This window comes from Erpetoichthys calabaricus, chromosome 3 (genome assembly GCF_900747795.2).
Source record: "Erpetoichthys calabaricus chromosome 3, fErpCal1.3, whole genome shotgun sequence".
In the NCBI taxonomy this organism is placed as follows: Eukaryota; Metazoa; Chordata; class Cladistia; order Polypteriformes; family Polypteridae; genus Erpetoichthys; species Erpetoichthys calabaricus.
The window spans coordinates 98,716,152-98,728,868 of NC_041396.2; the positions used below are offsets into that span (position 1 = coordinate 98,716,152).

The window sequence follows — 12,717 nt, forward strand, 5'->3', positions numbered from 1 at the left end:
TGTTAAAACCCTTGAATTAAAGCTGAAACTCTATACTTCAATCACATAGATTGATTTGTTTCAAATCCATTGTGGTGGTGTACAAAGCCAAAATTATGAAAATTGCATCACAGTCCAAATACTTATGGACCTGACTGTATTTTGTTAATGCAAGACCATTTTTTTGGAGGTCAGATTGCAGGGTCTGCCATTTTATAATACCCCTGGAGCAATTTTCAGGTTAAGAGCAGGATCTATTCTTGCAGTAACAAGATGTGAACCAGCAACATTCGAGTTGCCAGCACAGATCCTTCCCATCAGAGCCACTACTCTGCCAGGTTATGCTAAAACTCGGGGCTTCTCCAGTACCTGAATTTCTTCCAACAGTCTGGAGACAGCTTGCATTAGAATTCTCTTGCAGGTCTTCTGTTCTTCATATAACTGGCAAAGGCGGCTTTTCTCTTCATTGCCTCTTTCAAGTTTTCCATAACACTGTAACATTGAACAGTGGACCCTACTCAGAGCATGGTTCAATACCAAAATAGGGTTTTAACAATTAACATAATTATAAGCAGCCAATGGTTTAGTAATCAGAAATGCAGCGACAATATTACTGACTACAAGCACATTCATTCAGACTTAAAAAGTTAAACTTAAGATGTTCTATAAAAAAGTACTCATTAAAAACAAAAACAGTAATTTAAAATGTGACCTCTGCATTGCAGTGTTTGCAGTAAGCAAAGGTTTATGGATGTGGTGAGAGAAGACATGCAGGTGATGGGTGTAACAGAACAAGATGCAGAGGACAGAAAGATATGGAAGAAGAACAAGATGCAGAGGACAGAAAGATATGGAAGAATTTGATCCGCTGTGGCAACCCCTAATGGGAGCAGCCGAAAGAAGAAGATGACGGACAGATTATGCAATAAATTTGAACTCTGTATTATTCCCATTAGGGCAGGACAGTGGTACAATGGTTTGATCGCCTGCCGCAACATTCCAGAGACCTAGCTTTGAATAATGGCTGTTCACAATACCTATGGAGTTTTCACATTCTCCCCATGTCTGTAGGCTTTTCCCCCATATCCACAATGCCTGCATGTCACATTAACCAGAGACTCTACGCTGGTCAGGATTTTTGTTCTCTGCAATGGACTGGTGTCTAATTCAGAGACAATATCTACCCTGTGTTCAATGTCGCCAGTACAGGCTCTGACTCCTATTGTCCCTATAATGGAATAAGCGGATTCAAAAAGTGGATAGGTTACTTACAGTACACCATTAAAATGCATCTGTGGTCAGTGTCCTGTCTTTTTGTTTTTCAACCAAGACTTTCTTTGAATGATTTGGTAGATTTAATAGTTTTCCTTTTATTTTGTAAAATTTCTTAAATGTTCTTTTCAGTCTTTTCCAGGCTGTCTACTTTCTTTTTACTTCCAAGATATGTATATTAGGCTAACTGGTACATCTAAAGTACCCTAATTACACAATAATGTATATGAGCAGCAATTTCCTGGCATCCCTCCTAAGATTGTCTCCTGCCTTGCACCATGCTGCCATAAGTGGATGGTACCGATTACCTGGTAATGGATAAAGGAGGTTCAGAATGCGAATGAATAGATTATCACAGGAAGAACAGTTTGTTTAATAAGTGCAAGATGCTATTGATGCTTTTTTTGCAAAAGGTTTTCCAAGGTACTACATTTTTTTAGATCAAAATCTCTAATTATACATAATATGAAAGAGTCAAAACACCTAGAAAGTTTATTTTAGTGCAAGACATCTTTGTCTACCGAACATGAAGTCACAGATTTGTGTTGGCACCTTTCTTTCATTTTAGAAGTGAAATCTGGAATTCTAAATAACTAGCTGTGATACCAATCTAAGATGGGTTGAAATCTAAGTAATCAATATACACCTCATAAGTTAACATTTGCACTGCACCATGCAATGTTTATCTTTCTGTTATATGCAAAGTGGTATGGGATTTGTAAAAGCAGTACTAATGTTTGTGATGAGCCATGAATTAAAATGTGATTTCAATGCATTTTATTACTAAAAAAATTTTTTATGTGCCTTTTATTGGAATGACAGAGACATAGCAACCAGACAGGCTACAGACAAACATAGTTTAATTCCAGCCTGCAGTACCTATGAGGTCTGTTGTGTAATACCCCAACATTAATCGTGAAAACCATGCCTGACTACACCTATGGTTAAGATTAGGAATGTGGAAGGGTTACCTGACTCAAGAGGGTGTTCCATGATGTTGTGGGCGTTACATGATTTTTATTAAAGTAGATAAGACAGTTCAAAGTTGCCACTCCAGAATGTGGGAAGGGTGTATTACCCAGACTTACAGTATTTTAGAAAGGTACGGTATTTAAAAAAAATTTGGAAAAAAAAGAAAGGGTACAGTATTTTAGAAAGGGTAGTTAATGTGTGGGTGACATGGTGGCGCAGTGGTAGCACTGCTGCCTCGCAGTTAGGAGACCTGGGTTCGCTTCCCAGGTTCTCCCTGCGTGGAGTTTGCATGTTCTCCCCATGTCTGCGTGGGTTTCCTCCGGGCGCTCCGGTTTCCTTCCACAGTCCAAAGACATGCAGGTTAGGTGGACTGGCGATTCAAAATTGGCCCTAATGTGTGCTTTGTGTGTGGGTGTGTTTGTGTGTGTCCTGCGGTGGGTTGGCACCCTGCCCAGGATTGGTTCCTGCCTTGTGCCCTGTGTTGGCTGGGATTGGCTCCAGCAGACCCCCGTGACCCTGTGTTCGGATTCAGCGGGTTGGAAAATGGATGGATGGATAGTTAATGTGCTTCTCTGCATCATGTCACATAAACTTCCTCATTAATTACATTTACTCATATATGTTTTTACTGGACCTGCTAAATCAAATTTTGGGGACACATGGAGACTGACTCTATCATGTCTGCTATAGGAGCAGATTGGCAACATTCTAAACAGAATTTCAATGCCTCGATATGAATTACAATAAGCAGATTGCAAAGGAAAAAAAAAAGGTTACTTCAGATAATTTAAGGTGCATCAAGGCATTTTCAGTCTCCAGCTCTGCAATCCGCTCTTCTTTTCTCTGTAATATAAAATAAAACAAGATGTGTTAAATGGGTTGTACGACCAGCACAGCCACAGCTCTTCTTCTCGGCGGCCCTGTCTCAACCCCTAAATTCGGCTCCTGAACGCCGGCGTCGTGTTGATGTCGCCGTCTCCCCGTTAATCCCTTGTTTTTCTCTTGTCAGTCCCATACAGTTTTTATCATACTCACGCGGAGTTTGCTCTCCAACAAGTGTAGTCGTTGCACGCAGGCTTCATTTGGACTAATGCAGAGGGGCATGACTCGTACTGCTTGTTATTGTTTATAGTAAAAGGCGAACGATATAAACGCATCAACAAGTAACACGTCCATAAAATAATCGCACTTGATTATGTGCGAGCGAGCGCTCTGTCACTTGAGCTCCGTTTGTTACGTCAGAGCTCAGCGTGTAACGTGATTGGTTCAAACCTCACCGGGCAAAAGGTGGCCATTTGATGTCTGTCGGAGCTTAGGCTGCTGCTCGAAAGTGGATCTGAACGAAAAGTATCGCAGTTCCTGTTGCCTTTGTATGATTGACATAAATGATGGAAAACAAAGTGAAGGAAAGTCGTGTTTATTAACTGTGCGACAGGTTCCCCAGCAGCAGTTCTGAAGGTTCGTGCCTAATGTAATAAAAAGTATTTACCAGGTGTCTTTTGTAATGAATTGGTGTTGTTTATCTTTAACGTGTTGATGTTGCCTTCTTGAGAAAAGTAAGAACAAAATATTCCCACAGTTCAGTCAAATTAGTACAGTTGAACCCAGTTGTTATTTTAAAATCAATTAGTAACACTCGGACCTCTGGTCCTCGAAGAAAGGTGGTACAGAACACATCACCCCAGGTCACTCCACCAAGGTTGCTGCAATTTACAAAAAATTAAGAAAAGAATTAGTATAAAATGAATTAATATGGTAGACCAAGTAGTTATTATAAATTACATTTTGCAACAAGAACACCTGAACATGGTTGGAAGCATGTTAAGGGTAGGTTTTGCACAAATGTTAGAAAATTTTTCTTTATGCAAAGAACCACAGTCACATGGAATAAATTACCAAGTAGTGTGGTGCAGAGTAGGATGTTAGGAACCATCACATCTTGAGTTGATGTTATTTTGGATAATCTAGCAGATGGAAAAGCTTGTTGGACTGCACACAGCTTTTCTAATGTTCTGATAGTCTAAAAGGCAGCACTGTGTTTCCAGATCTCTCAAAATAACTTGTTTATTTCCAGATTTGTGAAATACATTTCAAGATATTTAAAAATAACTGCAAATTTAGAGATAACTGAAATGCATTTCAAGATATCGTATGGAAATGACCACTAACAAACTTTTTTCTTTTTCATACTAGTACACAATGCAGTGTACAGAGCCACCTGGAATTTTAGGAGGGCTTACAGGCTTTTACTGGCATTTTTCACTTGTGTGCAGATAACTGGAAGGGCAGAAATGGTGACAAACACTAGTCTAAGGAAGCAGGCAGATACTTAGTTTTTTCAAATTATTGCACCCCTTGGTAAGCGGGGCCAGGTATGTAGCACTGACTTTATTTAAAAGCATTACTGAACTTTCAAAGTTGTGATTTAAGTTTATTGAAAATATGCTGTTGTATTGTGTTCTATTTTTTCCTACCGTTAAATATTTTTGTAAGATTCTAAATATAAAAATTACAAAAATTGCTACATATTTTATTTTGCTTATAGTTTTCACAATGATCGGTGAATGGTGTCATGTCAAGATTTTTAATCTTCATTATTTAAATATTATGATAATCAATGCATTTTGATTATTAGTGTTAAGGGGCTGCTACAGTGAAAACTTGAAGCAGTATCTCATCCAACCTTATTTGTCTTGTGTTGCTCATTAACTCAAGGGATTCTTAGCACCTGATGTCCAGCAACTAATGTGCACTCAGTTAAGTTCAGAAACTGTCAGCAAAGGAAATATACAGACACTACAGATGCAGTAAGAGACTTTGGTTGATAAGAGGCACTGAACATTGATTACATATGTATACAGTACTGAAACCCATTTGAAATATGATACAATGATGTTCAAACAAGAATATTTAACCATTGAAAGCTAAAACTGTTTACCAAATGAATAGTTTTTAACTATTTAATAACTAGGAAGCTTAAAAACCACTATATTTTAGAATTTAATCATTTTAAATGTAAAGTTCTGTATATTTTTAGATATAAATGTTTAAATTCATAGGGGTTAAGTCAAGGTGAAAGTCAAAAGGGCTAAAATGTTTAAAAAGCGAAAAGTTTAATGCCATAATATGAAATTGTAACTCCTGAACCTATTACATAGTAAAAACATTTCTAACTGAAAAAAATTCAGACATTCACAGCACATTCCGTTTATGATTTTCACCCAGTCCAGTTTTGCTCAAATCTTTGGGCGTTTAAAGGTTATAAATGTCTGGTGTGGGGGGATGTTACTCAGAGCTACTCACTGTTGTTTCACTGTTCACTGAAGTAAGTCAAGTTAGTCAAACGACTACAAAGGTAAAACAAAACGTTGTCTCCTGCAGAAGAAACAGGCAATCCTGTAGAGAATCCGCAAGTCAGATCCAGTTCCCATGAGAGAAACCACACAGAGAAGAGCCAGGAGCTACATGATGAGGTAGTCGAGAAACATGAAAAGGCATTTACCAAGGCTTATGACTCAGAAGCAGATAGCAAGGGAGACTAGAACAGGACTGAAGATATTCTGTATACAAGAGGACCTTGATAAAACAAAACAGGGTCTGCAACATTATGAGCATAGTTGATACAACCATACAAATACTCCAGACTTTGTTAAGGGAATGGATATCTGTGCGACCTGGACTGCTGTAATCTATGAGCTCATGAGTAAACAACTAGAGGCTATTGATGAGAACTATAATGAACAACTGGAGAAAGGAAAGATGAGTATTGGTCTATCTTTGATCACACAAAATCAGAAACCGTAATCTTAGAATTATCACAAAGATCAAACAACTGCTCAGAAGTCAATTCCAGGGTTTCTAGTCAGCATGCAAATGCAGGAGCAGAGATGGTAGGCAAATCAGAACAGGGGAAGGCTATGCAGAAAATTCATGCTCAGCATCCAAGATTTTACAAACTGGAGAGTGAATGGAAACTCCATGAAACATAAATGTTGGGAGAAATAAAGCAGAAAGAAGCAGAGTGACATCTAAAGCTGGAGAAGAAGACAAAACTTCAGTAGCTCCATAAAGATAGAGAACTCAGTGTAGCAGCAGCCCCAGGTAAGTGCTTACAGCAATGTCAAAGGTGCTATCACTATCCACATATACACACTACGCTAAGGTGACCTAGTTAATTTAAATCAGGCTTGGGTTAACAATTTAAAAATAAACAGTGAAAGCATTTACTCAGCATACAGTATGTAAGTTTTGAAGGTAAAGTGGCAAAGAAGAAGAGAATTATGACATTTCAAATCCATTGAGCAAGAGTAGTTTTTAAAGTGATGACAAATTAAGAAAAAGTCATGTTCATTTTTCATGAAAGGAAGACAGAAATTTTGAGGAAAGGCAGTTAATTAAGGTAAGGTAGATAAATGTTCTGAGGTAAGGTTGTTGTACTCACTAATCATGGAAAGGAGAGCAGCAACATGTTGTATGTTGATTAGCATATTTAAGTAAACATTTCGCTGTGTTCTGTAAAAGTGACATTAATGACCCAATGACAATATAAAACCTATAAACCTGTCTGTCCATTTTTATTTGCAGGCAATAACTGTGTGTGTGCAGTGTGTGATTGTGACTTGAAGCAATAATTGAGTTCCTGTCTTTGTTTTTCTGTCCACCATGATCGCAATTGTTAGGAATAGCCAGAGTTTCATACTTATCATTTATTGTGTTATCATTATTGTATGATGCACAGTCTCTATATGCCTTTTTTTAGTTCTTTTTCTTGACCCCAAGAAAGAGGGGCCCTCCCTGACACTGCTGCCATGGGACTGCCCCAACCCTGTTTAACTGACTAGCAGGTCATAAGGTAGCTTGCTTTGGCATTAGTGAAACCTTTTCTTGTTTAGCTCTTTGTTGAATTTTGGACTTAGTTTTTTTCATAAGTGCTTTTTTTAATATTCCAGTTTAGATTTACAGTATATGATTGGATTTTGGTTTCAATTACTGAGTTACAGACTGGACTTTTTAAATTTTGGATTTCCATTTGGGCTTTAGTCTTTAAACATAAAGGAGCTTTGTTTTCATCATTTGGACCTGTTGTGATTCTTGCAAAACAAAACAGCTAAACAGGTAAGGCCTTCAAAAAGACCCACAGGAAGAAACTAGATTTCTCACTGGCTATAGGTTTCACCCCAGGCAAACCTAACCCTAGGCAGCTGAGAGGCTTCGGTCTACTCAGGCCGAAATGAGGCTCAGGACATACAGCACATTTCAAAAATAATCCAAACAGTCTATAAAACATGTCAAAAATATCTTACCAGGGAGAGAAACCATAAACATTCTGGCTCTAAGTAATCCCAAACAAACAATCTTAAAAAAGGAATTTATTTATTTAGCAAAGAGAAATATGATTAATTGCGCAGGAGTGAGCCTTGCAGCAGCTTGTTACAACAGCTCCGTGTCTTGTCTACGTATTTTAGGTTTTTTTAGACTGTTTTTTGTTTTCCTAATGATAGCTTAAAGTGCAATTAAGTATTCATAAGTGGAGCCCTCTTTGACCATGAGGTTTAAGAGAGTTTTAATCACTTTTTTTTACTTTTTGTTTGGTTTTCCTGAGCGCCACTAATGTTAACGTGGCAAGCAACATGGGACGGCTTCTGGTTTACTCACAGAACCAGTTACTCGCTCTGAAGCCAGATGCAGAACAAAACAGAATCATTTTGGATTTACCTGCGTAGAAACGTTGGGGGAACAAGCAGGTGGGATTGTGCAACAGGCGGGTAAGAGTGAAATGAGAAGAAGATACAAGCCGTATCTCCCCTCTGTGATCATGGGCAATGTTAGATCGTTTGATAATAAGATGGACGAGCTCATGGCATTGGTTAAGTATAACAGAGAATTTCGCAAGTGCAGTTTAATGTTCTTTACTCAGACATGGCTGCACAAGCTTATTCCTGACTCTGCTGTGGACATTGGCAGCTTCCAGTGTGTAAGAGCGGATAGAACACGGGCTGAAAGTGGAGGTGGTGGGCTCGCTGTACTTGTAAATGAACGATGGTGCCACCCAGGTCACATTGTGATTAAAGAACGTATCTGCAGCCTGGAGATTGAGTTGCTAGCGATAGGACTACGCCCATACTACATGCCCAGGGAGTTCTCAAATGCGATCGCCATTGTTGTTTACATTCCTCCTTCAGCAAATGCAGAGACAGCGTTCGATGTCATCCACTCGGTCACCGCAGGACTCCAGACAAAACACCCAGATGTTTTTATCCTCATTTCTGGAGACTTCAATCACGTTTCCCTTAACAACACACTTAGCAGTTTCAGCTAATAATAATAATTCTTTACATTTATATAGCGATTTTCTCACTATGCAATGCGCTCTCCACACAGGGAGGACCCGGGAATCAAACCCACAATCTCCTTACTACAAAGCAGCAGCACTACCACTGTGCCACCTGTGACTTAAACTTAGTTTGTTAGTTGTCCTACCAGAGAGGATAAAACACTGGATCTGTTGTATGCTAATGTTAAAGAGGCATACAGTTGTTCAGCCATCCCACCTCTTAGGAGATCAGACCACAACCTTGTGTACCCTCTTCCTCTTTATGTGCCACTTGTGAAGAGGCAGTCAGCCACTGTCAGGACTATGAGGGTGTGGTCAGAGGAAGCCAGTGTAGCTTTACAGGACTGCTTTGAGGCAACAGATTGGGACGCTCTCTGTGAGCCTCATTTGGAGGACATTGATGGTCTCACTGACTGTATCACAGAATATGTTAACTTCTGTGTAGATAACACGTTACCTTTAAAATCTGTACACTGCTTCCCTAACAACAAACCATGGGTCACCAAGGACATTGAAGCTCTTCTGAATGAAAAGAAGACAGCATTTAGATCAGGTGACAAAGAAGCAGTGAAGAGGGTACAGAAACAGTTGTCTGTTAAAATAAAAGAGGGGAGGGACAGCTATAGGATAAAGCTGGAACAAAAGCTGCAGCAGAACAACACCAGAGAGGTCTAGAAGGGCATGAGGGCAATGACTGGTTTTAATTCAAGCTGCCAGAGGACTGAGGGTGACAATGAAAAGGCAAATTAATTTATCCAGTTTTTTAGTAGGTTTGACAGCATGCCTCAGTCCTACCTGCCCTGCAGCTCCACCTCTGTGGCTGACAATGTATCCCTGGACACCACCATCAATACTTCACCTGCTAACTTTTCCCTCTCCCACCACTCATTACAGGGGAAAGTGTGGTGAATCATTACCTCCTACCCCCTCCTTACCAGCTGAACCCTACTCTGCCTCTTGTTCTATCCACAACACTGACACAACCAGACCATCCACCACCTTTATAGAAGACCAAGTCGTGAGAGAATTACTCAGACTTCGTTCTGACAAGGCGGCAGGCCGTGATGGCATCAGCCCAAAGGTGCTTAAAGTCTGCGCCTCACAACTCTGTGGTGTACTACTTAGGATTTTCAACTTAAGCCCGAGTGTTAAAAAAGTGCCAGTGCTATGGAAAACATTTTGTCTGGTTCCTGTTCCAAAGAAAGCACATCCTAGTGCCCCTTCTGACTACAGGCCAGTGGCGCTCACCGCACGCATCATGAAAGTCTTAGAGAGACTAGTCCTGGAAATACTTCACCCCCAGGTTAAATCAGCACTGGACTCTCTTCAGTTTGCCTACCAGGCGAGGATTGGAGTTGAAGATGCAATCATCTACCTGCTGCACCATGCCTACAGTCACCTACACAAGCCAGGATGAATTCTCAGGATTATGTTCTTCGATTTCTCATGTGCCTTTAACACCATCCAGCAGCCAGACTGGAGATTAAGCTATGCAGGTGGATGCTCCCTTAGTTTCGTGGATCATGGACTATCTGACGGGAAGGCCACAGTTTGTGCGGCTACAGGGCTCTGTGTCTGATACTATGCTGTGTGGCACTGGTGCTCCACAAGGGACAGTTCTGTTATCATTCCTCTTCAACCTCTACACTACAGATTTTAGTTACAACACAGAGGGCTGCCATATTCTCTGATGACTGTGCAATAGTTAGTAGTATCAGACATGGAGATTTAACGGAATACAGGAAGGTAGTGGACAATTTTGTTGACTGGTGTGAGCTGAATCAACTGCAGATCAACACCAGTAAAACTAAACTAGTAGTTGATTTAAGAAGATCGCAATCTCCAGCCACTCCCCTGTCTATTAAGGGTATGGAGGTGGAGATAGTTGAGGAGTATAAGTATCTAGGGGTGCATATGAGCAATAAGCTAGACTGGTCCAGGAACTCGCTGGCCATATACAAGAAGGGTCAAAGTAGGCTGTATTTCCTACGCAAGCTCAGATCTTTTAGTGTCAGCAGCACTATGTTGCGGATGTTCTATGACGGTGTGGTTGCCAGTGCCTTTTTCTTCGCTGTGGCATTCTGGGGGAGCAGCATGAAAGTGGCAGACATCAGGAGACTAAACAAACTAATTCAGAAGGCTTCCTCTGTTGTAGGAGAAAAACTGGACAGCTTGGAAACTGTGGCAGATCTGAGAATGTTATCTAGGCTTTGGTCTATTATTGAAAATGCTAATCACCCACTTCATAGTGTTGTGGTTGGACAGAGGAGCGTTTTCAGAAGTAGACTGACTAGCATCAAGTGCTCCACTGAACGTTACAGAAAATGCTTCCTCCCCACAGCCATCAGACTCTAGAACTCCTTTTCCAGTCACTCACCCATACTTTAAGCTATTACCCTTTTTCTTTATTGGATATCCAGGTACATTTTTCAAGTACTTGAAATATGCAACATACTATCTGTTCTTGTGCAATAAATTGTCTTCTCTTCACATGAGAATAACCTTATTTGTTCTCAGAATGTGCAATATTAACTTAAGGTGCAACATTGCACTCTAGTTTGATACTTACATTTATTATACTCTATTTATATTTACATGATTGCTTTATACTTGCTCTTAGTGTAACATGTCCCTTGTCTGTTGTTAAGTTGTAACATAAGTAATTTCCTTTGGGATTAATAAAGTTTTCTGATTCTGATATGTGCAAAGGCTCTAAAGAGCAAAAAAAGAAATTGCCTAAAAGGTAATCCAAAACAAACAAAACCAAATCAAAATCAAAAAACAAAACCAGAAAACAAGGGCAAATGTTCAGAAACCAGAAAAATTAGTACTAACAGATTATTCATTCATAATAACAATCAATGAACTGCTACTTCCCAGACCCAGTTTATACGATGAGAGCAGTCCCTTAGCAGTGATGAAAGGGTGGTCCTGCCTCTTGGGGGTTTTACCTTTAAAATACAAGGAACATCAGCAAACACATCTTACATAGGTAATAAATAATAAGCAGAATAATATTAACAAAAAACACATAAACATGAAACATACTTTAAAACAAAAATACACATAAGCCAAGTAAACAAAACACAGATTAAAATATAACAGGATTAGAGGTTTTAAATGGTTCCCCTCTCCCATTGTAAAGTTGTAGTAAGTCATTCAGCCTTAGCTCCATTTTGGCATGTGTAGGTTGTCATTTACAACTTGAGATCTGAATTGTTTGTAGCTTAAATTAACATTGACATTCTTGTGTAAAAGTGCTACTCTACTAATAATTTAACTCACTAAGAACATTATTTTCAGTGCAAAGTGTAATTTCTTTCTTACTAAATTTTGGGTTTGCGATACAGACAACATTCCATTGGTCAAGCCTTGTGCCAGTTTTATTTTTTTTTCAGTAAATCATGCACCAGAGATTGAACTGTCAAATTGTTGTGATTTTTAAGAGAGTTCTAAAAGTAATGCATAAACAGTCTTTATCAAATATTTAAAATAATACTCCACCAACATTATGCCTTTTGGATTAACTACCTTTTTACACCATTGTTACAAATGCTTGATAATTTTGGTGGACTGTAACTGTAATTAAGTGTTTTCCTTTCTGCTTGATAATTCATGTTTAGTAAATGCCAGATCTACAGTCCTTCCATTTCATAACTTGCTTATCCAATTTAGGGTCACAAAAACCTGTTGCCTTTTCCAGAAGCATTGGATGCACAGCAGGAACTGACCCTACATTATGCTCCTGTGCAATACAAAGCAACAGTCCAGAGCCAAGTTAAGCTACCAATCATCCTGTCCTTACATGTCTTTGTGAACCAAAACAGGAATCTGCTAGACAAGGCATATTGTACAGTGGGTGTCCTGGAGGATCTGGGTGGATACAGTGGCTAAATATTGTGTGGACATTCCTCATTTAGATGATCTAAATCAAATCTCTCTTGTTGTCTCTTCTACTCTAATTTAGAAATAAAAATCTTCCAGAAGATGCAGTGTGTTACAGAATAAGGCACTCTGAACATGGAACAAGAAGACATTAGATGCCTGTTATGTCTGTAATAATCCATACTCAGCCTTGATGGAAATATATTGATGCTACTTGACAGTTTAAATTGGGTGGAGATAGTTCAGCTCCAGTGGCTTTTCCCCAAGTCTTTAAA

General features: G+C 39.3%; 1 protein-coding gene across 2 annotated transcripts in view; it reads right to left on the reverse strand.

Moving 5' to 3' along the window:
- Positions 1-3,496, reverse strand: part of kif25 (kinesin family member 25) — a 37,987-nt gene extending 34,491 nt beyond the window's left edge. Inside the window, exons 1-3 of one of the 2 annotated variants that reach the window (XM_028797224.2) lie at positions 3,259-3,492; positions 3,001-3,066; positions 349-471 (exon numbers count right to left, since the gene is read on the reverse strand). In XM_028797224.2, coding sequence (XP_028653057.1) covers positions 349-471; positions 3,001-3,066; positions 3,259-3,327 — 258 coding nt within the window. In that variant the 5' untranslated portion in view covers positions 3,328-3,492. Of the gene's footprint in view, positions 1-348; positions 472-3,000; positions 3,067-3,258 lie in introns of both variants that reach the window. The other variant, XM_028797226.2, reaches the window with a different exon arrangement.
- Between the last annotated feature and the right edge of the window lie 9,221 nt (positions 3,497-12,717).